General features: G+C 47.2%; 2 protein-coding genes across 6 annotated transcripts; both read left to right on the top strand.

Annotated features, from left to right (window-relative positions):
- The first annotated feature begins 11,656 nt into the window (after positions 1-11,656).
- Positions 11,657-16,577, top strand: LOC125523164 (uncharacterized). 4 transcript variants are annotated; one of them, XR_007290129.2, is made up of 3 exons: positions 11,658-12,731; positions 14,217-14,367; positions 16,063-16,571. XR_007290129.2 is itself a non-coding variant. In XM_048688219.2 (3 exons), exons 1-2 carry the CDS (start codon positions 12,054-12,056, stop codon positions 13,286-13,288), a joined length of 969 nt encoding a protein of 322 aa, XP_048544176.2. In that variant the 5' UTR covers positions 11,662-12,053; the 3' UTR covers positions 13,289-13,316; positions 16,063-16,524. The 4 variants fall into 4 exon arrangements, 3 of the variants coding, with proteins under 3 accessions (XP_048544179.2, XP_048544176.2, XP_048544175.2); XM_048688219.2 differs by lacking the exon at positions 14,217-14,367 and adding an exon at positions 12,998-13,316 and having other exon boundaries at positions 11,662-12,731; positions 16,063-16,524; XM_048688218.2 differs by lacking the exon at positions 16,063-16,571 and adding an exon at positions 12,998-13,316 and having other exon boundaries at positions 11,665-12,731; positions 14,217-14,901.
- Positions 16,578-19,869: 3,292 nt separating this feature from the next.
- LOC125523513 (uncharacterized) lies at positions 19,870-23,223 on the top strand. 2 transcript variants are annotated; one of them, XM_087533214.1, is made up of 3 exons: positions 19,870-21,129; positions 21,341-21,656; positions 22,907-23,223. In XM_087533214.1, the coding sequence occupies exons 1-3, from the start codon at positions 20,371-20,373 to the stop codon at positions 22,945-22,947; spliced, it is 1,116 nt and encodes a 371-aa protein (XP_087389340.1). In that variant the 5' UTR covers positions 19,870-20,370; the 3' UTR covers positions 22,948-23,223. The 2 variants fall into 2 exon arrangements, with proteins under 2 accessions (XP_087389340.1, XP_087389339.1); XM_087533213.1 differs by lacking the exon at positions 22,907-23,223 and having other exon boundaries at positions 21,341-21,700.
- Positions 23,224-24,924: the final 1,701 nt, after the last annotated feature.

Below are 24,924 nucleotides of genomic sequence, written 5' to 3'. Positions count from 1 at the left end.
GCGGTCGTAAACTGACTATAGCGACCTTTCTTCTGGAATGGTCGAAGACGTTTATTACCAAAATACGTCTACTGTGGTGTTTTGGTCACTAGCAACCTCCCCAGGCCACGTAGGCATCCAGCGTGGCAATCTGACGTGGCACAAGATTCAGCCCGGTCCAATTCGATTTTCTACATGGGCCTAGCCCAACAATTCGGCCTTTTTATATATTTTTTCTGTCAATTTTTTATCGGCTTCATGGGCCAGGCCCAACAATTCAGCCTTGTTAGTTTTTGAGATTCATGCAATTTTTTTGGCCCTCGAGCTTTTTGCAGTCCATTTCTTTTTTATGTAAGACATTTCATTTCATTTTTAAAATTGTTCAATGCTTGTTGGTATGTGGCCTGTTTCAGCCCAATTATTTGTCCAGTTTGGCCCAAGCAGACTTTAGCCCAATCACACACATACATCCAACATTATTTCATTCAAATTAGGAAAACTCCCGGGTTTACATAAAACAAAAAGAAAATATCTCCCAGGTTTACATAACACAAAAAATCATCTCAGGAATAAATTTCCTTACACAGGAATATACAATAAGAAAAAATGATGGCACATCTGCTACTATCAAAACAGCACAATGTACTTTTTTTAACGGAACAGTACAATGGATTTCATTGCTCTCTCTTACGCGACATGCTCCAGCTGCCACAACTTGCCATCCTACAATGAGAGAGATATAACATTAGTGGAGCAAACTGTTGTCCAGGCACATGATCCATGAAGCAAGAGAAGAACACATTCTCCGCAACTTTTGATAACACAATTTGGATTAAACAAGAGATTATGCTTAGCTAACTTAGAAACAAGTACTGCCTATGATGCATGTCTATCTATGTGCATTGCATTTTACTTTGTTCAAAACTAGAAGCTAGATGTCCATTTTTCCAGGTTTGAAGCTACAAATCTAAAAGATAAAGTATAAGTTAACTGAATTGTGTTTTTAGATAATAACTGAATAGTGTGCAGTAGAATGAATGTTTCATAATAAACAACTAGTGTTTGTGATGAAAACTTGACGTTACAATAAAACCACAAAATATGTGAAGGATACTGCCTATTGAATTCTACAACAAACAGGTCAACTTCTGCAGTTCTAGAATTGCCACGAAATATGTTCTAGTATGCCTGAATATTCATCAACTCTTGTCATCGTATGAAAATAAAACCAGTGAACAGCACACCGTATTTGGATGCTATCTATACTAGTATGGAATGATGCCAGGTAAGACGATCTCAGCGAGGTGCACAGTTGTTTAGAAAGGAAAGAACATTTGACTGAAGTACCAATTTTCAAAGTTTGCATAGCACCATGAACAGGGAGCTGTAAATTCCTAAATGTTGCCACACTAGAATGTTATCCAGAAAGAATGATACGAGGCAGGCGGCGTCCATTACCGACGATCTCGCCGAGGTGCATGGAGATGGAGTTGAGCTGGGCCAGAGGTCTTCCAGGCATATGTCGTTCACCTGATCACCACCTCCCTGCATGCCACACACACACTGCAAGTTAGATTACATACAGACAGATTGTGTTTCTAATGCCCAGCCACCACAGGCCGTTGTTAGTCAGCAACTAACACAACATAATTAACAGCCAACTAAAGCTTAATTCAAGATCTTTTCATAGTTGGCATGCATCAATACAGGAATCTACAATGTTGGATAAGGTGATAAAGAAAAACAGAAATACTGGAGTTGGAAACATATGCAGCATAATGACAAAATGAAACAATGGATCTTCTTTAGTTCATCACAAGATGTAGTAGAACAACTCAATTAGTAATCCCAGGCACGGAATTAAACATAGAGTTGCAGCTCAAGCGAGTATAGATGGGTTCAATGATAGGTAAGGTGCTTCCCTATCCTTCACAAGCCTGTGTAAAGAACAATTCTTCAAGTGACTTACTCTTAAGAAACAGCAAGAAGGGCAAGGCAATTGGCTCCTTCACAAGCCTATCTAAAGAACAATTCTGCAAGTGACCCAACTCTTAAGAAACAGCAAGAAGGGAAAGGAAATTGGCTCCTAATTCGTTAGTTATGACAAATACCATATTTGATACTAGATGTACTGAAATAAAAACCAACTCTAAGGATTCAAGTAGCACTCGTGTTAGCATTCTGCAAAAAATGACAAGCATTCACCCTTGAAGCAAGAATTCCATCTCAGGTGACGCTACTTGCTACTATTCTCAGCACCAAAAAGTGAAAACACCTCTGAATTAAAAAAGGATAACAAGGATAACATAATCCTGACCAAGTGTTTACTGATCTGTGCTGTACTACGAGTGCATATCCAGTGGTACACACATCTGAATTAAAAAAACGTGTATGCAACTTTCAAGAAAAGTGAGTAACGCAAAAACAGGGACTACTTCTGCTTGTAATCATCGAGTATTAGTGTTTTAGAAAATTATAACGGACTAGTTCATTTGGAAACAATCAGTCGTTGTATATCAGGGTATGTAGCTGGTTCATCAGCTCGTCATATACTTGTACAAAACAAATGTGGATACAACTATACAGCAGTTGGGGGCACATACTTGTATGAAATCAAACAGTAGCATTTTAACAACAATGATTACCATTTAAAATGAGATGTCATAGGTTCTGGCTCAAGGTTTGTAACATGTGAGGTTGATGCATTAATCTAGCATAAGCACATTAGAAACCACACTTATAATGCACATTAGAAACACAATTACACATCCTAGCAAAACTGAAGCTAATTTCAATCACGCAGTTGCCGCCATGGGCAAAGCTCTGTAGCAGGCTCGCCTGGCCGCTCAGACAATATCCTCGATCTGCAAGGGCAAGAACAAGAGTAAGTTTTGGTCACGTTAATAAGATGATGATATAAAAAAATGGTCGACGGATGGTGAAATGTACACAAGACAGCATGTTTTATTGCTTCCTTCTGATTGCTCACACAAATAACATCCCGGTCCTATGTTTGCAGTACAGAAAGCCACAAAGAATTTGGTGGCAGACAGAATATTTATGCTTCCCTTTTTAATGGAGCCCCAGACCAAATACACCCTCGTCAATAATGCAAGTCCGGAGATGCAATGCAACATTGGACCACTAAATGACTATGTAAAGCATGATAATGGCCTAACTAGATCTGAGATTTCACACAAGTGGCAACTATACTAGTACAGAAGTGCACCCATGTCTCATGAAAAGCACGATCCTCGTACTACAATTGCTTATCAGATCTAAACTACAAAACGAAATGGCTAGACATCACAGATCGCAGGCTTAAATTAGGAACTATGAACAGTTCATGTTCCTGACAAATTCAGAAGGGTCCCAAATTAGACGAAGTTTCAGCTAGCAAAGAGGAACAGAGTAATGGCTTTGCTTGTGCAGTGCGCTACCTTGAGGCCATCCTGGGAGTAGAGCCGCTCCTGCATGAGCAGGAGGATCTTGGGCACCGAGTTCCCCCTGTCGTCGTAGCCGCACTGCATCGACTCCGGCGACACCCCAAAGACGCTCGCGCTACAGGCCGGAAAGGAAGCACACGCATTTGAAATCCGAACTGAATCCTCGTCCTCGCTGGGGCACACGGTTCAGCAGGCAAGCAGTAATCTAGAAGGAGCAGAGTTGGTTGGTGAGTAACCTGGCGCTGGGCGCTGGGCAGGGCATCTGGAGCTCGAACTCGACGGGGAGGCCGAGGAAGCCCTGGCGGCGGTCGAAGGTGACGTGCGCGACGTGGCGGACGTCGGTGGGCCAGCCGATGTCCATCCCCCAGCCCCCCGCGCCCGCCGCGCTGCCTGCCGGGTCGTCGGCGTCCACCATCTGGCACGGCAGCGCCACCGACTTGCGCGTACGTGGTCGTGGCGGGGCACGCCGCCATCCTGGCCGTGGACTGCCTACCTGTGGTCGCCGGGCCGGCAAGACAAGGCGCCGCGCGACAAAATCCCAAGGACGGAGTGGTTGGTTGGCTCGGAGTGGATAAGGCTAGGGGAGAACGGGAGGGAGGGAGGAGCTCGATCTCGTCTATGGTGAGGGTCATCGATGGTGGGCGGCGGCGGATCGAGATCTGAGGGAGGGAGAGGGTGACTTGGAGATGGGGATCTAGGATCGAGGGGCGCGGGAGAGGGTGGAGCAGCGGCGATTGGGGGGTGGGGGTCGAGCTCCGCCGGAGGGAGGTGGCCGACGCGCGCAGGAATGGAGATGGAGGCCGGGGGCTCTGACTTGGATTGGATCTGGGCGGCGGCGATTGGGAGAAGGGGGCTAGGGTTTCGTGGCTGGACGAGGATGAGAGGGATACGGGGTGATTCGGGAGGGGGTGAGAGCGACGAGGGGGGGGTGTGGGCTGCCGTTAGATCCGGGCACATCCGACGGTGCTTAAGCCATGATCCGCGTGAGCTGATTTTAGACCAATCAGAACAGAGTATCCCCTTTGATGATGTTAAGACCATTTAAATTGGTCATAATCGATTGAAAATAAGATTTTGAATCATGTCTGTTATATGACTACCTAAGAAATTTATAAAAATATGGAAATAAAAAACCTTCCCATTGTGTCACCAAGTGTGAATTGCTTTTCAGTAAAAATAACAAACTTTGAATATTGTTAATAACATTAAAAAAGTGTTCTAAGATATGAGTTTTTTGTAAGAGAATCATTTTTCGAGTGTCCAAAATGATATTTTTATAAAGAACCTAGCAAATATTTGTTGCAAATTTGGAGCACATCAATTTTATAATTCACAATCATAGAACATGTGGAGCACATCAAATACTTTTTCAAGCTTATGTAGTTGTGTTTTTCTATTTGTTTCTCTTGTGTTTTTTGCACAAGGGTGCATTTGGGAATGGCATAGTTCGTTCAAATTATTTCATACTGTGCACAAGGGTGCATATTGGAATGACAAACAATGTTGCCTAAGGAAGTTTTCATTTTCTTTGGACGAAAAATCCATTTTCCATTTTTCGAGTGCCCGAAAGGAGGTTTTTTTGTGAAGGACCTCCCAAATAATTGTTGCAAAATTGGACCAAATCATTTTTATAAAATACTAGGCCATATTTAATGCACAATTGACAAAATGGTTGGGTGGAAAATTTTTTGATCCACCTCTCGTGAAAAAGACAAATTTCCGCCGATTCAGTTGGAAGCAGGTCAAATTTGATCTGCAGCTGCCTTGTAGTTTGCTATTTATTTTTTCCAAAAATCATTTCTAGGTACATAAGTATCTATTTAATCAGAGAAACACCAAAACAAATTCCAATATTCAACCACTAGCTAGGAACGGTCATTTCCGCCGTTTTGACCGCATTTTGAAACGGGCATAAAAAATTCAAAAAAAATCAAAAAATTGGGAAACCTTCGCATTGTGTCATAATATGTGGCCAAGTTCATAGGAAAAATAACAAACTTGTAATACGGCAATTATTTTAAAAAAAGTGTTCTCAGAAACGAGCTATCATGTGTGGACATCAATGGCTTTCAAGCCAAATGATCAATCTTATGGCCACATTCATGGCATAGTTTGTTCAAATGATCTCATATTGTGCACAAGGGTGCATATTGGAATGGCAAACAATGTTGCCTAAGGACGTTTTCATTTTCGTTGGACGAAAAATCCATTTTCCATTTTTCGAGTGCCCGAAAGGAGGGTTTTTTGTGAAGGACCTCCCAAATAATTGTTGCAAAATTGGACCAAATCAATTTTCTAAAATACTAGGCCATATTTAATGCACAATTGACCAAATGGTTGGGTGTAAAAAGTTTTGATCCACCTCTCGTGAAAAAGAGAAATTTCCGCCGATTCAGCTGGAAGCGGGTCAAATTTGAACTGCAGCTGCCTCATAGTTTGCTATTTATTTTTTCCAAAAATCATTTCTAGGTACATAAGTATCTATTTAATCAGAGAAACACCAAAAGTTTTCCAAGATTCAACCACTAGCTAGGAACGGTCAAGCCCGCCGTTTTGACCGCATTTTGAAACGGGCATAAAAAATTCAAAAAAAATCAAAAAATTGGGAAACCTTCGCATTGTGTCATTATATGTGGCCAAGTTCCCAGGAAAAATAACAAACTTGTAATACGGCAATTATTTTAAAAAAGTGTTCTCAGAAATGAGCTATCATCTATGAAGATTCATGGCTTTCAAGCCAAATGATCAATCTTATGGCCACATTCGTGGCATAGTTTGTTCAAATGATCTCATATTGTGCACAAGGGTGCATATTGGAATGGCAAACAATGTTGCCTAAGGAAGTTTTCATTTTCTTTGGACGAAAAAACCATATTTCATTTTCTGAGTGCCCGAAAGGAGGTTTTTTGTGAAGGACCTCCCAAATAATTGTTGCAAAATTGGACCAAATCAATTTTATAAAATACTAGGACATATTTAATGCACAATTGACAAAATTGTTGGCTGTAAAAAGTTTTGATCCACCTCTCATGAAAAAGACAAATTTCCACCGATTCAGTTGGAAGCGGGTCAAATTTGAACTGCAGCTGCCTCATAGTTTGCTATTTATTTTTTCCAAAAATCATTTCTAGTTACATAAGTACCTATTTAATCATAAATACATGGTTTGGTGGCGATACGTCGAGGTTTGGGCGGTGGCCGAGGGCCCCATCTCTAGAGCGCGTAAACTCGCATGCCCGCCGCGTGGTCACCGCGTGACCGTGGCGTTGCCATGTGTTCTGGGTGGCCTAGATATGTCTAGTGGGTTGGGCACTCCCCAGGTAGGTGCTAGGAATAAAATTACAACATAAGATTCTCACGAGGAGACCGATCGGTGCTCAAACATGAATTAGCAGCCAAGTGTTTGATTAGCAGTACAGGAAATGTACATGGCTAACAGGCGTGAGTTTTGGCTGAGGATGATCAGTTACTAAGAAGACCGTCTTCACAAATTTTCAGCTCAAAGGGAGGAGCCTGGGTGGTACTTGCTTTGCAAACTACCACACTGGACATAAATACATATGTTGAAGCTCGGCTCAAAATAATGAATAGATTGAGCTGACATTTGGTGGAAGTTGTTTATTTGGGCATAGGAAAGCACTGTAGAAAATGGATACTATTTGGACATGCCAAAGTGGTACTTCCTTCACAAACTGTTGTTCTGAACATAATAGGAAAATGAATATTTTTGAATTATTTTTGAACTAGGCAAGGAAGGTTTTTACATTTTTGACGAAGATATGACCCAAAGAATTTATGAGATTTTTTTGGGAATTTTGGGAATGACAGAAATATAGGTTGCTTCACAACCTAGGGCAAAAACTGCCACATGGACATGACACATAGGCAAAACTGATGAGGTGGCGCCTAGTCATAGCAACCCACCACAATTTACAAGGCTATGACCATCTATATTGGTCGTTAACAACTAGAAATAAGGCAGCGGACTAGCGCTGTTTGCTTTATGACCTTTTCGTGTGAGGAAATTACGACCTTTCTGACCAAAATGGTCGCAATGGTTTAGGGTTTGGAGCCCCCCGAACAGCTTTTGACCAATTGGTCTGAAATGGTCATAAATTTATGACCAATTCTTCGAGGGTCACCGACAGAAGGTCATAAGTTGACATATTTCTTGTAGTGGAAGTAGGCCGGTTTGAGCACAGATAGCTTCCGGTTCGTTCAATATCTTTTTCACAGCCTCTGTAACTTCGTCGTCTGTGAGCTGGATGTCAATGTGTCGTAGCGGGTCGTTTACACTGCCAGTGTACTCGCACATCAACCCGGAGCGCTGGCTTAAGGGCAATATGCTCCAAGATATCCAACAGCGAGCAAGATCAACCCCTGTTAACCCGTTAGCCATGAAGGCCCTGAGCTTGGATAATTTGAGGAGCATATTTGCTTCTCTCCTTAGCAGTCAGCCTCTGTGGGAAGGGATGCGTGTTGCTTAGCCGCTCTGGACGATAACCCGGCAAAGGATTTTCTTCAGAAGGAGAGGTATCTTTGCAGTAAAACCATGTTTGATTCCACTCTTTGGGATGGCTGTGCAGTTTGGCGTGAGGGTAAGTGACCTCTTTCCTTTTTTGAATCGCCATACCACCTAACTCTGTATTGGAACCGTCAGTAAATTCAGCGCGGCGGTTTAGATGGAAGCAATCTCTGAATAGTTCAACTGTGGGCTCCTCTTGAAAGAACACTTCACAGAGTACTTGAAAATGACAGATGTTGGTCACGGAGTTGGGGCCAGTATCCTGTGGACGGAGTTGGAAATTGGCTAGGACATCCCGGTAAAATTTTGAACCAGGAGGATTGAAGCCCCGGGCCAGATGATCAGCAAAAACAACAACTTCTCCCTCTTGAGGAGTGGGAGGACATTCTGGGCCAGGGACCCTCCAGTGAATAACATCTTGTCTGCTTAAAGCGCCAGTTTTGACTAAATTTTTCAGTTGAGTCTCGGTCACGCGAGAAGGGACCCAGTTGCACTTGTACACTTGTTTGGCCATAGCGCAGTCTGCAAGGTAGTAATTACCGGTTCAAGAATATGTTGGGAAGGCATATGCTGATGCATATGTTTGCTAAACCGGAGGCAGTTATTTATAAACCGGAGTTCTACAAAGCGGCAGTATCTACCTAAGGGTTTCTGGCGGTTCAACAAGGGGACTAATGGTATATACCGGTTTGACAATTTTGTCTACAAGTTAAACCGCCTGGTCTAAACATTGGACAGTCAAGACTGCAGATGAGTAAGTACACAAAAACAGATTTCACAAGATTATATTATAGCTTTGGATCTGGAACATGTTCATAAAGGAGATAAATATTCAAGGCCTAAGAGGAGCAGTGCCGAATCAATGAGCGAAGGTACGGATGAGATCTATGGTCTTAATATGCGGAAGTGAAAACAGAGGATAAAAACTACTGCTACACAGAGCAAAGATTCACAGGCTCGTCTAAAGATCTATCATATGAACGAGAAGCAAGCTATGAACGCTGAAGAACATGGAAACCCTAGAACAGATCTATGAGGGAAAGGATAGAAGGCTTACCGGAGCTGAGGAAGAAGCGGAAGGTCGCTGCGGTGCTCTGGTACGTTCAGGGTGATGCAGCGGCCAAGGTTGGTGCAGAGGTCGACGGCGGTGGCAGACCTCCGAAGCTGGGCGACGCGAGGAAGACGAAGCAGAAGGGCACGAAGGGAAAAAAAGGAAATGACCCTTCGGTCCTATTTATAAGGCAAGGGACATGTGTCAGGCGCGAAAATCAAGGGGTCGTGAGTTTAGAAACAAAGCTGTCGCCTCGATTATCGCAGATCCATTAAACAAGAAGGTATCATGGATAGTTTCTTTATGACAGATGACGTCACGCCGGTTTACAGCAATCAGAGAAGATGACATCACGGCGGTTCACCAAACTACAAGAAGATGTTGAAGATGAAGTTTTTGCTAAGGATTGACATGAACCTGTTCAAATCAATCTGGGGCCTAATGTTGGGGATATTACTACTGGGCGTAAACCAGCCTACCTGGGCCGGGTTAACTTCATCAGTAGTTAAGCATGTTACAGCCCAAGAAGGTAGATAAGGGCTTAAGGCCCATAATCGGTTTAAGCCCTGTAGCCATAAACCGGCGTCGGTATGTAACTTGTATTGTAAGTTAGGAATAAGTAGAGACCAAACCGGACACGTCTATGAGCCGGTGTTGGGACTCTGTAAATCGACGGGCGTCACCCGTATATATAAGGGGACGACCCGGCGGCGGTTCAAGGACAACAGACAATAACTCGAGACTTAGGCGAAGCTTGTTTGCTCCCTAGTCTTTGAAACCCCATCAATTCCATCACAACTAGACTTAGGCTTTTACCTTCATCGAAGGGGCCGAACTAGTATAAACTCTCTTGCGTCCCTGTGTCCGCTTTAACCCCTTCAAGCTAACCCGTAGCGATGGCTCCACGACTAAGTCCTTTCATGAGGACATCTGCCGTGACAAAACCACGACAGATCTCCTGACGCATACTGAGATAGGCAGTTCAAGTTGCCGGTAGCTGGTGATCAACTTCGGCTAGAGGACCCTGCCTGTAGTATGGTTCAGTGTCAAACACCGGGTCTTCTTGCTCGCTCTCGATGATCATGTTGTGCAATGACACAGCAAGTCATAATCTCCCACATTTGATCTTTGGACCAGGTCTGAGCGAGGTACCGAACAACAGCAAATCGAGATTGGAGCACATCAAATGCCCGCTCGACATCCTTCCTGCGAGCCTCCTGAAGTTTCGCAAACCAGGCGTTCTTGCCTCCTACCACAGAGTTTGAGATCGTCTTCACAAATGTCGACCATCTCGGATAGATGCCGTCAGCTAGATAGTACCACTTGTTGTAGTGCCGCCCATTGATCTCGAAGTTCACCGGAGGAGAATGACCTTCAACAAGTTTGGCAAAGACACGAGAGCACTACAGCACGTTGATGTCATTGTGAGTTCCTGGCATACCAAAGAAGGAGTGCCAAATCCAGAGGTCCTGTGTGGCCACCGCCTCAAGCACCACACTGCAACCGCCTTTGGCGCCTTTGTACATCCCCTGCCAAGCAAATGGGCAATTCTTCCATTTCCAATGCATGCAGTCGATGCTTCCAAGCATCCCAGGAAATCCTCTTGCTGCATTCTGGGCTAGGATCCGAGCAGTGTCTTCCGCATTGGGTGCTCTCAAGTATTGTGGTCCAAACACTGCCACCACTGCCCGACAGAACTTGTAGAAACACTCTATGCTGGTGGACTCGACCATGCGCCCATAGTGGTCGAGTGAATCACCGGGAGCTCCATATGCAACCATCCTCATCGCTGTCGTGCACTTCTGGATGGAGGTGAATCCAAGAGCGCCGGTGCAATCCATCTTGCACTTGAAGTAGTTGTCGAACTCCCAGATGGAATTCACAATCCTGAGGAAGAGCTTTCGGCTCATCCGATAACGGCGCCGAAATGTTTTCTTGCCGTGAAGTGGAGCATCGGCGAAGTAGTCGGAGTAGAGCATGCAGTAGCCTTCGAGACGATGCCGGTTCTTTGCTTTCACCCGCCCAGGCGCCGAGGCACCTCACCGCGGCTTTTCATTGCTTGCTAGCAGCTGGGCGAGGGCGGCGAGCATCATGAGATGCTCTTCTTCCTGGACGCTGGCCTCGGCTTCCTCCTCCAGCAGTGCGGCGAGCGCTTCCTCGTCATCCGAGTCCATCGCCGAGGCAGGCAAATCGCCGAACACCTTGCGCTCGGTGGGCGTGTACCCGCCGCTAAACCGCGCCTCCGCGGCCGGAAACGCCCAGCTGCTGTTGGAGGGGCTGCCGCGGCGAAGCGCTGCTATTTTCCGGCGGGGAATGGCTATCTAGCGGAGTAGGGCGGCGGGCGGCGCCGGGATATAGCTAGTGGTGGCCGAGGGCGCGGGGGGTGGGAGGCGAGTCGGGGAAGAATACCTTGACTTTCCCCCTGACGGTGTGGGCCAGCCGCGCTTTTCCCTTGCGCCGGAGCCCCAACTGCTCGCCAGCGCGCCGGGTTCGGCCTGTGACCGCCGGGCGGAAAAAAGGGCCGAACCGGCGATTTTCGGCGTCCTGGGGCGCGACTGGGCCGTTTTTTCGGCGCCGGCGCCAAAAAATGGCCTGGGGGGCCTGTTGGGGGCGCGGCTGGAGATGCTCTCACAAGCGAACAGAGGACAGCGCACAGAGCCACGCGCGCGCAGACGACAGCAAAGCATCAGACCAACACTTCCTCCGAAGCAAGCACCAAGCCGCTAGCACCACACCCTAGCCATCTCGCCGGATCTGGCGGTGGTTCGCTCTCCTCCTCGGCGCCGTCGCGCTGCCTCGCTCCCCTCGCGCCGGGCGGGCGTGGCGACGCACGAGCGGGCGCTCGGGCACCGCAAGGAGGGAGCAAGGCCGCCGGTCGAATCGTGGCGGCGACGGCGCGTTGGGGCAGAGCGGAGCGAGAGGCTCGCCAGTGAAGGAAGGGAAGGAGAGGTGCTGCCAACCACGGCCGCCGTCGCGGCCCGTCTGAGTACGGTAGCGTGGGCCGGGGCCGAGGAAACGGCCCGCAGGCCCAAGCCCGCGGCCCTGGACGGCGATGGGGTCAGGCACCTTGAAATACCCCGCCTTCGCCTTGGCGCCCAGCGTAACCGCCGCAACCAAGAGCTCGCCTCTCCTCGCCGGAGCGCCAAGAAACCCCACCTCTCGCCACCGCGCAGCAGCGCCCACCGCCTCTGCTCTCCAGCGCCGGCGACCGATGGAGCACTTCCATGAGGGGGAGTACGTGTGGCTGCGCAACAACGTGCACGGCACGTACCTCCACGCCGACAGCGACGGGAGGAGCATCTCCGTCCACGAGCGCCGCGCGTCGCTGAAAGCGGCGTGGGGAGTGCACATCTACCAGGTCAACAACGTAAGCTACCTGCTCCTCTACAGCGCCGCCTACGGCCGCTACCTCGCCGCCACGGATACGCGGGCGCCGGTCGTCCAACGGGGTTACCGCACAGAGCAGCGCGATTACGACCAGCCGGAGCTGCCGGCTATCATGTGGCAAGCCGTTGACAACGGCCTCGGGAACACGAGCGTCCTGCTCCGGGACACCAGGGGCCGCCACCTCTGCGCCAACGGCAAGCACACGGGCAAGTTTTTAGGGTGGTACACCGGCGTCACCGTCGACGATATCGACTACATCAGCTCGATGATGCACTGGACAGTGCAGACCATCCCCCTCAGGGGGCCGGACATGCCTCAGCCTGGCTTTGCTGCCCCGATTCCGGTGAGTTCGCCATGCCCCGATCTTCATACCCCTTGAATTGCTTTCGGCGAATTGGGTGTCGTTTATTTGCACCGAGATTGTGATTTGTGTAATTTCATTATCCCGAGAGAAATCCAAATGTGCAGTTGGTTTTCAGTAAGAAAATTCAGAGTATCACCTGGGTTTACTGCAGAGCCGCAACCCCCGAGAGCTCTCCGTCATGCTGGGACGGAGAGTCTTCATACTCCTGAGCGACAATAACCGTGGTTTCTTGCGCTTTAATGCAGACGATTCTCCAAAAGCTCTCTGTTAAGTTAGGACGAGAGCGAGGGATGTGGCGGTTGATCCGGTTCACGCTAGCGAGTGCCGAGGGGGGCTACGCCGAGGACGTCAACGACTGGGCAGAACTCCATTTTGAGGGGCGACTTGTTTATAGCGTGAGGAAGTGTGTGCACAAACGCCTTGACCGCCCAGTGAACTTATTCGGGTTTGCCATGTGCGTCCGAGCGGGCCGCTATGGGCATTTGACCCCACTCGTCAAGATTTTGCCCCACGGTGGCAACGGCGAGACCCTCTAGATTGTCGTGTACCTGCCCGGGACACCTGGTGAGAGCCACTCCCCATATCCTAATGATCTCCTAATTGTGCTAACAAGTGAAACAGTTTACTAAATCTGTTTTAGTCTGCTTGTGCTTCAGAAACAGTTTACTGAAAGTGTTATAGTCTGAGAAAACAGTTTACTGAAGTTGTTGTTGTCTGAAAAACAGTTAACTGAACTTTTATTATTGGTCTGAGAAAAAGTTTACTGAAGTTTCGTTCATGATCTGTATTATTGGTCTTGTTATTCAGTTTTTATTTTGGAAATGTACAGGTGGTCTTGAATCTGTTCTACACAGTGGACATATGTTGGATTAGATACTGTTTACTGCATGAGAATTTTATGTACAGTCTTAGTTAGTGAGGTGCTAATCTGATCATGCTTGGAAAAATGATATTAGTATGATAAGTTTTGTTATGACTTGGGACTTGTCTGAAACTGTTGTGGTCTTGTAGAAAAGTAAAAGTAGTTGAATGGGAACGGTAGGTGCCAATGCCATGTGGATTTATCTGAAACTGTTGTAGTCTTGTGTTTCTGAAACCTGGGACTCTGCACACTGTGTAAATGTTGGTCTGAACTCTGACGCTAATAGAAACTACTGGTTCCACATTTCTTTTCTTGATTCAGATAATTCAGTTCGTCCATTTCGTATCATTTTGCCGCTGGTAGTAATTATGGAACCTAAAAAGCCATATCAAGTCCAGTCATCTCATTTCATCTTTATAGAGAAGATACTAAGTTTCTAACCTGTTAACAAAACTCAGATAGTATCCTACAATAGATAGTGCATAAAAGCTTAATTCCTTGCTTGTTATATTGTTTCAGGTTTTGACTTCTTGATCTTGTCAATATATTGTTATTGATTATTGGTCTGCTGCCTAACTGCCTTGTTATTTCCGCTAATTCAGCCTATGATGAGCTGCGATACCCGGATGTCTACTCACAGTAGAGAAAGATCAGAGCAGGAGTCCTGATAGTTAAACCTCCTCAAAAGTTTGGCCGCCTCGGACACAATGACAGCAGAACTGGACGCCTACTTTTGCCTATAGATAGATATAGGTTGAGAAAACTTATCAGCTCTTGTGTTTCTTCTGCTAGCTAAAACTTGTTCCGTTTTGTCGAAGAGGCAGGGGGAACCTGTCTGTTCTGGCCTCGCGGTTCTATGATTCAGAACTTCTGAAATCTTCTGGCATTCATCTCTGTGGTGCTTCCTGGATGAAGCATTTACCTGTAGGGGTTCTTGCGATGGGTTGATGATCTTTCATTTCTTTTTTGGATGATGATGCACCAAGTATAAATGAAAAGGCAGTGGTTCTTGCCAGTAATGAGTTGATGATCTTGTGTTTCTGTTAGGCTATGAACTTACTAGAAATGCAAAATGTAGCGGGTTCTTTCTGTGAGCTGCTGGTCGTGCTTCTAGTTCTGCTGTTTTGAGTGTTGGCAAAGGAGTAGGAAAAAGAATTTGTAACGTATGAACAAAATTCAGATTTTATCCAACATCATTGCAAGAAGAAAACTAGCTTCTGCACATTACATTGTTTCCAGGTTTTGAACATAATTTGCCTTCTTGTTTGAGCAGACACTAGTTCACTTAAGCGTTTCCAAACAGTTTACTCAAACTGCTAAAGTCTGAGAAACTGTTTACTGAAATTGTTAGTAATAGTTAACTGAATCTGCTGCGGTCTGAAACTGTTTTTTGGGGGGTGTCTGAAACTGTTAGGAGTTGGCAATTGTCTGCGACTGCTGTAGTCTTGTACGTACTATACAAGTAAAGATGCTCTATATATGGCTAGCTTGTTATTGTGGGGAACAAATCATTTCACAAGTAACATGCTTCCACTCAACCTTGATGTGAAAAGTGTTGGTTTCATACTTGATTCAGATGTGGAAAGTGTTGGTTACAGTCAAACTTGATTCAGACAATTCAGTTCCTCTATTTGGTCCTAATTCGCCGCCAGTAATGTTTTTTTTGTAAAGCTAGAACAATTACGGAACTTAAAATGCCAAATCAGTTGATTCATCTCTTATTTCAGCCTTAATAAAAAAGATTTAGCCCATTTTCCTTGTGTTGAATAACCTGTGAACAAATTTCGGTTCCTACACTACTTTTGAGATTTAGATTGTTGGTCTGCTTCCTAGTGATCTTCTTTGCCGAGAAATGTACTGGTGGTCATGAATCTCTTTTCCGCAGATGTTAGATTAGATATTGCTTACTGCATGAACATGATATTTAGAGTCTTAAAATGCAAAAGAAATATTTAGAGTCTTGCTTTAGTGAGTGCTAGTCTGATCGTGCTTGGAAAAAGGATGTTATGATAGGTTTTGTTAGGACATGGCACTTTTCTGAAACTGATGTAGTCTTGTAGAAAGGTAAAAGTAGTTGATTGGGAATAGTAGGTGCCAATGCCATGTGGATTTATCAGTCTGTGTACACTTTTTTTGTGAATATATCAGTCTGTGTACACATGGTAAAAGATCGTCTGAACTCTGAAGCTAGTCGAAACTACTGGTTCCACATTTCTTTTCTTGATTCAGATAATTCAGTTCGTCCTTTTCATAACATCTTTGCAGAGAAGATACTAAGTTTCTAACCTGTTAACAAAATTCAGATAGTATCCTACAATAGATAGTGCATAAAAGCTTAGTTCCTTGCAAATTATATTGTTTCAGGTTTTGACTTCTTGATCTTGTCATTTATATTGTTGCTGATTAATGGTCTGATTCCTAACTGACTCATTATTTCTGCTTATTCAGTCTATGGTAGGCTGCGATACCCGGATGTCCATGCAGAGTAGAGAAAGGTCGGAGCAGGAGTCCTGAGAGTTCACCTCCTCAGAATCTTGGCCGCCTCGGCACAATGACAGCAGAGCTAGATGCCTACTTTTACATATAGATGGATATAGGTCGAGAAAACTTATCAGCTCTTGTGTTTCTTCAGCTAGCTAAAACTTTCTCCGTTTTGTCGAAGAGGCAGGGGGAACCTGTCTGTTCTGGCCTCGCGGTTCTATGATTCAGAACTTCTGAAATCGTTGCCTCCAACTGTTGGAGTGTCGCTCTTCTGGCATTTACCTGTAGGGGTTCTTGCGATGGGTTGATGATCTTTCATTTCTTTTTTGGATGATGATGTACTAAGTATAAATGAAAAGGCAGTGGTTCTTGCCAGTAATGAGTTGATGATCTTGTGTTTACTACAAATGCAAAATGTAGCTTGTTCTTGTTGTGAGCTGGTGATCGTGCTTCTAGTTGTGTTTTTTTGAGTGTTGATCCAACAGCACCACACTAAATCTCGTGAATTCAATAAAAAGTACCCAAGGCTTCTTTTTCTTTTGTTTTGTTCACTTCACCGTTTCCAGCTGCATTTCTCTTAGATGAAGCATCAGACATCAACACTGATTTGGTGGCTCCTGCTGTGGGAGTTGAGCACTTGGTGCCCCCCTTTCTAATCCTGTTTGTTGGTTATGTGCAACAGCAGGTCCATTTGTGGTATTCTATTTAGCAATTTACTCTTAAGAAGATCCATCGTAGTTCAGAGAGGACTATTATGAAAGATAAACGAGCACAGGGTTTTAACAGGATTCACCAAAATGAAGCTGTAAGCTTTGCTCTTAATTACCAAATGGCTAGCATTTGTCAGGAACGTTTTTGTCTTCCAAATATCTGATGATAGTAAGATGACACACTTGGGCCCTGGAACTCAGTCAGTAACTTTGCAGTGCTCAGTCAGCGCTCAGCACAAATGTTGTTATTGCGATTCATAACTAATAACATTCAGCATGCCAACTATTTCTGACAGAAATTGCAGGCATTTTATTTTTCTTGCTCCTTGGGGTGTAAAATTCTGAAAGCGGGAAAGATTCTCTGAGATCCTCATAATAGCACTGCAATGAAATTGTCTTTTTTTCTGCTCTAGTCTGGATACACTGATCAGTGCAGTTTCTAGAACCAAGGACATGCTGCAGCGAACTCTGTTAGTTACTAGATTGCTGTGAATGTATTCTCTGAATTCGTAACCCGGAGGCACCCCACTGTTTGGGTGTGGGCACATATATTATCCGTGCAACTAGCTAGCTTACACAACAAGCACATGATGATGAGTGTAGTGGGCCTCCTGGCAGACGGCCTTGGCAACCCTGATCTTGAGGTGGACGGCGCACTCGACGCTGCCGGAGTGGTTGCAGAAGGGTGTCCTTGACCTGAATCCGTTCTCTGAAGAATTCGACACTTGTACAGATTCAGTTTAATTCAAACGAAGTGGCCGTTTTGGCGCCAAGACTCGTCCACCGTGCATCTGAAATCCAACGTCTCAGCATACTAGTAAGTTGAGGAGAGCGCTCCGAGCTGTTTACCTTTCTTCCGTAGAGAATAGAGACGTTCAATGGATGCTTCGGCTCTGCTGGGCACAAAAACTTTTCTTTTCTCAAATTTGTTAGGACATATGCCGTATGCGCCTAGTTTTGGATGGCCAGCTCCCGCATCCGTGTCCGCGGACTGGTCCCTCTGTCGGTGTCCGGTTTGCGGGTCAGCGTTGAAGATGCCCTTAAACCCTCTAACATTTTTCAGGTAGTTCAGGTGTCCAATATTGTTTTTGCTATTTCCTAGTAATAATTAGGTATGTTCATATTCTTGGATCTACGTAGCAGACATTGATATTTTATATTTTTATAACTCACAGTTACAAGAAAGATACTGTTATCAACCTAGCAAATTATCTCTTAGCATTTCTGCAACGAAGTCGAAAGTGGTTTCCGATTTCATTTAGTACCATAGCAATGCGCGGGGGTATCTTCTAGTTTCCTATAATATTGCCCTTATATATCGTTTTCTTCCATTTTCTCATCTCTTTGTGTATATGACCTCCATTCTAACTTCAATTTCACATCATAATAATTCAAAAATTTATAATTGCACCACACATAATTTATCATTACTAAAAATCCATAAATTTGAAAAATACAAATTCAAATTCAAACACAACACATGTTTCAATTGACTAAATAATCCAAATAGAACACGATCGATGGAACATAACGAAACTACTGCCCATGTAGCTGCCACATATGTTGAACAAGGTAATCCTCAAGAAATCACCGTCACCCTAAAGAAATTCATGTTCCTCTTCCATGGTAACGAATCCTTAAAATATTCTTTCTGGGATGGGTTCATCTAGAAAGAATGAATTGCCAGTATCATTGAACATCATCATGATTTTGATCAAGTAGCAATGTCATTGAGCATCATCAAATTGCATGAAAAGAAACAAAACAAAAATACATTGCACAAAAAATTTCAAACACCATGCAGGTTTGGGCCGCCGGTTGGAGAACCACTGAGAGGAGGTAGCCGACGTGGGGAGAATGAGCAATGACGGGCCTCGTGCGGGCCGCACTAGGCATCAAGCTTGCTGCACCGCCTACTTCTTGTGCCGACTTCACCAGCCTCGTCAGATCTCGCAACATCAACCTTGGTCCACATGGCTCCGACATGGTGCAGGGAGGAGGGAGGTGCAAAGGTTGCTCACAACGACCAACGGCCCAGCAACGCCAAACAGGCGAAGGCGACTAACACCAAGCTACTCAAGGCAATGGCTATGGCGAAGGGCACCATAGGGAGGTTGCTAACACGGGAACGGTCTGCGGTACAAAGATGAGCTGTAGAGGGAGGTTGTGTGACCCAAGGAGGCATGTGATTGCAGGGGTTGACAGGCAGTGGCTGAGGATGCAAGACAACACAAAAAGGGGAAGTGTATGAAGCTTCCGTCCCATTTTGATCAAGTAAACATCATGATTTTGATCAAGCAACAATGTCATTGAACATCTCATCTTGATCAAGTAGCAATGTCTTTGAACATCATCAATTTGCATGAAAAGAAAGAAAACAGAAATACCTTGCACACAAATTGTCAAACACCATGCAGGTTCAATGGTGCAGCCAGCCAGGCACAATAACGAGGTAGCCAAATTAAAGAGAGTCCAAGCAGCGAAGAAACCTGTGTTGGCTGTGCTGGATGTCTAATAGACAGCATCGGACCTCACGGCATCGATCATAGTCCATGTGGCTTCCACATGGTGTGGGAAGGAGGGAGGTGTGGAGATGGCTTGCAAAGACCATTGAAGGATTCTTGGATGCAAGAGGATAACTCAGGAGCTCCAGACGAGGGAAGGCGGCTGACACCAAGCTACCTCGAGGGTGGTAGCCATGGCGAAGGGCGTCAGAGGGAGGTAACCGACACGGGCAGGGGTTGAGGTGCCGAGAGGAGCAGCAGATGGAGATTGCCAACGCATGGAGGGGTTGAGGTGCCGAGAGGAGCTCCAGAGGGAGGTTGCATGGCCCATGTAGGCATTCAATGGCAAGAGATGACGGTGGGTGTTTGACGGCGCAAGTAGAGAACAAAAAAAGGGGCACATAAACTTCCGTCCCATCACAACTCGAAAATTTTAGGGACCCTAAGAGTATAGGGATAATGTATGCCATCGAAAATCTGCTTGACAATTTCTTTTTCCTATATTGACAATTTTAGGGCATGGAATCGGCTAATAATCATCAGCACACGCAACCGGCTCCTAAGTGTCGACAACGTTGGTCATGCGAGGAGAGTGATAACTCCGCATAACACATTAAAAAAAAACTATAACACAATTACAAACGATGAAGTGGCACTTTTATTTTTGAGAATTGATATTAGATCAAGCTTAACAAACACCAGCAGGCAACGCACATTCAGGCAGGGCGGCAGTAAGAGAGCACACCACACATGAAGCGCCCTTTAGAAGAAAGCCGCGAACTGCGAATCCACTAGCGAGCCGAGGAGCCGAATCAGTCGCGCCTCGCCGGATCTGATGGTGGTCCTCGTCCTCGCCACTGCCTCGCTTCGGCGGTGCCGGGCGGGCGTGGCGGCTTAGGGCTTGAGGCACGCCAGGGCAGAGCAATGCCGGCCGCCGTTCCGTGCCTCCGGGGCGGCGTGCTGGGGAAGCGTGGAGGGAGCGACTCGCCGGGGCAGGGAAGGAGCGGCGCTGCCGACCACGGCCGCCCCCGCCGCCGCCACGCGTCTGTTCGGAGAAGAGGATGGAGGTCCTGCGGGCCCCCGCGGGGTTATGGCCCGGGCCGAGAGGTCGGCCCAACAAGCCCACCTTGCGCCCAAGGCCCGGTACTGCGACGGTTTCAGGTACCTTGAAATACCCCGCCTTGGCGCCCAACAGCTTTTCCCTCCCCTTTCCTCCTCCTCGCCGGAGCCCCAAGAAACCAAGAACCCACCATCCCCATCTCCGCCTCGCCCTCCGCTTCTCTCTTCACCGCCTCTGCTCTCCGGCGATCCAGCGCCGGCGGCGACCGATGGATCGGTTCCACGACGGCCACCACGTGCGGCTGCGGAGCCGCGTGATCGGCAAGTACCTCCACGCCGACGACGACGTCCAGGGCGTCTCCCTCCGCGCGCGCCGCGCCTCGCTGAACCAGGCGTGGACGGTGCACATCTACAACGGCAACGGCGTGTACCTGCTCCTCTACAGCGCCACCTACGGCCGCTACCTCGCCACCACGGCCACGCGGGCGCCGCGCGGCCACCGCGGCTTCCGCGCCGGGCAGCGCGAGTACGACCAGCCGGAGGTGCAGGCCATCATGTGGCGGGCCGTCAGGTCCGGCTTCGGGGACGACGTCCTGCTCCGCGACGCCGGCGGCCGCTACCTCCGCGCCAACGGCAAGTACCGCCCCTGGAACACCGGCGTCACCGTCGAGGCCAGCGACAACGTCAGCGCCATGATGTACTGGACCGTCGAGCCCATCCCCGCCAGAGACGGCACGCCTGGCCTTCCAGGCCCGATCCAGGTGAGCTCGCCATGACCCGCTTCTTGATTACTCTCGAATTGCTTCCACCGGCGCCTATCGATTGAGCAAATCGCACGAGGATTGCGAGCTGTATTAATCCCATTCTTCCAAATTTGGGCGCAGTTCTTGCCGTTGATTGCGTTTGTGTTTTCCATCAGAAAATTCAGAGTACTAGCGAACATAACAATGGATCTTTGCTACCAAACTGCAGAGCCCCCCTCCGACGATTTTCTGGCGCGAGCCGGTGATGTGGCGGCAGATCCGGTACATGGTGTCGGAGCCCGACGGCCCCATCTACACCGAGTACTGCTGGTCCACGTTCCAGTTCAGGGGGAGGTCCGTGTTCCACCTGAGGAACGAGGTGGCCAGGCACACCCGCTTCGTCCTGGAAGGCCGTCAACCCTTCGACCTCGTAATGTGCGTCCAAGCGGGCCGCCACGGGCGTCTGACCCCGCTCTTCGTCGACCTGCCCCGCGGCGACCTCTTACCGACCTTCTGGATTGTCGTCTTCCTGTCCGGGACCCCAGGTGAGAGCCACTGTCCATCACCCAACTTCTTAATGATCTCCTAATGGTAGCCTTGATTGAATTTGTTATGAACTATTTGCTGTATGACCATGATCTTTGAGGTTGTATTTTATTGGGGGTGCTAATCTGCTTGTGCCTGAACCAGTTTGCTGAAACTGTTATAGTCAGAGAAACAGTTTACTGAAATTGCTGTAGTCTGCAAAATAGTTAACTGAAACAGTTTACTGAAATTGCTATAGTCTCCGTTGTAGTCTTGTAGATAACTGCTGTAGTCTGTGGCTAGATGGTTATTGGGGGGACAGATCATTTGATAACATGTTTACACACAACCTTGATATGGAAAGTGTTGGTTTCATACTACTCACAATCAACAGATCAACTTCAGTACTTCCGTTTGCTACTATTTGCCACCAGTAAGAACAACTGTGTGTAAAGCTAGTAAAAATCATGGCACTTAAAAGGCCAAATCAGTTGATTAATCTCTTTTCCGTCTTAACAGAGAAGATCGAGTTATCCGTTCTATTTAGTCCATTTTTACTTGAATTCAAGTTCCTACAATACTTAATTAAATCTAGTTTCTGCACACCATATTATTTTCTGGTTTTGCACATCAGATGTATTCTCGATCTTGTTATTTTTCTTACTCCGTATTATTTTGTAAAACTCTGAGATTTGGATTGTTGATCTGCCTCCTACTGATGATATTCTTTGGCAAGAAATGTGCTGGTGGTCTTGAAATCTGTTAATGCAAAATGCACAGATGTTGGTGTAGAGACTATTTGCTGCATCAACATGATATCTGGAGTCTTACTTTAGTGGAGTGCTAATCTGATCATGCTTGGAAAAAGGATTTTATGATAGGTTTTGTTAGGATTTTGGAACTCGTCTGAAAATTATAAGTAGTTGAATGGAAATAGTAGGTGCCGTGTGGACTTATCAGTGTGTGGACACATGGCAAAAGATGGTCTGAAGCTTGTAGAAACTACTGGTTCCACATTTCTGTTCTTGATTCAGATAATTCAGTTCGTCCATTTTGTAACATTTGCTGCTAGTAGAAATTATGGAACCTAAAAGGCTAGTCATTTTGTAACATTTGCTGTGTAGTTCCTTGCACATTATATAGTTTCAGGTTTTGTCTTTTTGACCTTGTTATAGGTTTTCATTTTTTTTGTCTTGATCTTATCATCCCTTATATTATTATTTGTTTTCGGTCTTCCGCCTAACTTACTCATTTATTTCTGCTAATTCAGCCTACAATGCGCTGCGACACCCGAATGTTGACGCAGAGTAGAGCAAGATCAGAGCAGGAGTCCTGTCAGTTCACCTCTTCTGAAGTTTCGCCACCTCGGACACAATGACAGCAGAACTGGACGCCTACTTTTGCATGTATATAGATATGGGTTCAGAAAACTCAGCAGCCCTCGTGCTTCTTCTGCTAGCTAAACTTGCTCCGATCTCCTGACAGGACAGGGGGAACCCTTGTCTGTCTGTCTGTTTTGGCGCTGCGTTCCTTTTGCATGATGGACGCATTTTGCATAAATGGAAAATGCAGTGGTTCTTGCAGTGTGACGATGATCCTGTGTTTCTTTTAGATGATGCGCTTCGGTTATACAAAAAAATTCTGTTGGTTCTTCCGGTGAGCTGCCGATATTTTTTTTCCGCCTGGTTTCATCTCGTTTTTCAGTTTCTTTTAGGCTACGCATTCGGTATAAATGAAAAATGTAGTGGTTCTTCCTGTGAGCTGGTAATCGTGTTTTCAGTTGAGCTGTTTTTAGTGTCTCGTGTTTTGTTGTGATGCCGAGCACCTGAATTCTGAACGAGGGAGGCCAGAGATGACACCTGAATTTTGTCTGGCCGCCGTGTTGTCTACTTTGACGTTCGTTCATGTTCTCCCTTTTTTACTTGGCCGATTCGTTGGATCGAGTGCAATAGTATTTCGCTTAGTGATCTATAAACGCTATATTTCTTTACAAAGGGAGTACATGTTAACTGAATTCGAGTAGACGGGGAATAAATTTACAGGATCCTGCTAACTTGGCCCCAACTTCCCTTGGGTTTATGCAAGTGTTTCTTCCCTAAAAACTTTGGCGGGCTAGAAACCGCCTGAAAGAAACAAACAAGAACGGGAGATGGCTCTCCTTCCCCCTCCTTCTCCTTCTCCTTCCCCCCCTCGTCCCTCTCCTTCCCCCTCCCTGCCCCTCCGGCACCGATCCGTGCTCCCCCATCGCTGCCCTGGGCTCTGGTCTCCCCCCCCCCCCCCCGCGCGTCTGGCTCCTCCTCCCCCGCTCGCTTGTCGGTGGTTCGTTCTTTGGCTCCCTCCCTGTCGCCGCTTGGCTCTCGTTTTTGGGCTCTCGCTTCCGATGAGGACTGCTCATCGGATGAGGAGCCTTCCTGCTTGCCCTCGCCGGCGCGCCCTGTGCGGGTCCCTTCTCCCTCCGCCGCGCCCCGCCCCCGCAAGTTTGCTCATGGGGGCCGGGTCCGGCCGGTGTCGTCGCCGTCGTCTGCTGCTGGCTGGGTCCGATCTCTCGTCGTCCGCGCAAATCTGGTAAGTTTTCTTGACCTTCGCCCGGATCTGGGATCCTGGGTGCCGCTCCGGGTGTGGTATGCCCCTCCTCCTCGTCCTCTGCTTCTGGTCCGGCTTCCCTGTCTCCGGCGGCTGCGGCGCTGGGGCGTGTCGCGTCGCTGGAGCCGCTTGCCCTAGATCTGGTCTCTTCCCCGTTGACTAGTGGGTCACGGGTCGGACCGTCGGTTGGGCCGGTTGGGCCTCCTGCTCTTGCTTTGGCCTGCCAGCCCACTCCCCCTACTCTGTCGTCAATTGGCGAATTCCCCCCTCTCATGTCTGTGGGCCCGGTGCGGCTTTCCCATGCTTCTAGATTACTCCCTCCTCCCCCGGCCCGCATGGCCCGTCTGGCCCAGGTGGGCATGGCTCGGTCTGGGTATTTATGGATCCCCCGCGGCTCTGTTCCCCCCTGCTAGGGTTTCCGGCTTCCGCCGCTGATCTGCGTCGTCACCGTCTCCCCATTCGTCGTCTTGTCAGATCCACTCCTCCTCCTCCTCTTCTCATTTCCTTCGCTGCGGTGCTCTCCATGGATAAGTCGCGGGCTTGTCTTGCGATGCGGTCTCGGGAAGCAAGCGCCGGCGGGAGGACTCGCCGGGCTCGGGCGTGGATCTGGAGCTCGAGGCTTCCCTCCGCTCCAAGCTGGAGGCGGAGCAGGTGGCTCGTGACCGTGCTGCGTGGGCCGCTGGTCCGGAGTGGCTCCAGCGCTCG

This window comes from Triticum urartu, chromosome 7A (assembly GCF_056163025.1).
Source record: "Triticum urartu cultivar PI428250 chromosome 7A, HENAU_Tu73, whole genome shotgun sequence".
NCBI classification, from domain to species: domain Eukaryota; kingdom Viridiplantae; phylum Streptophyta; class Magnoliopsida; order Poales; family Poaceae; genus Triticum; species Triticum urartu.
This window is presented reverse-complemented; position numbering and strand designations above follow the sequence as displayed.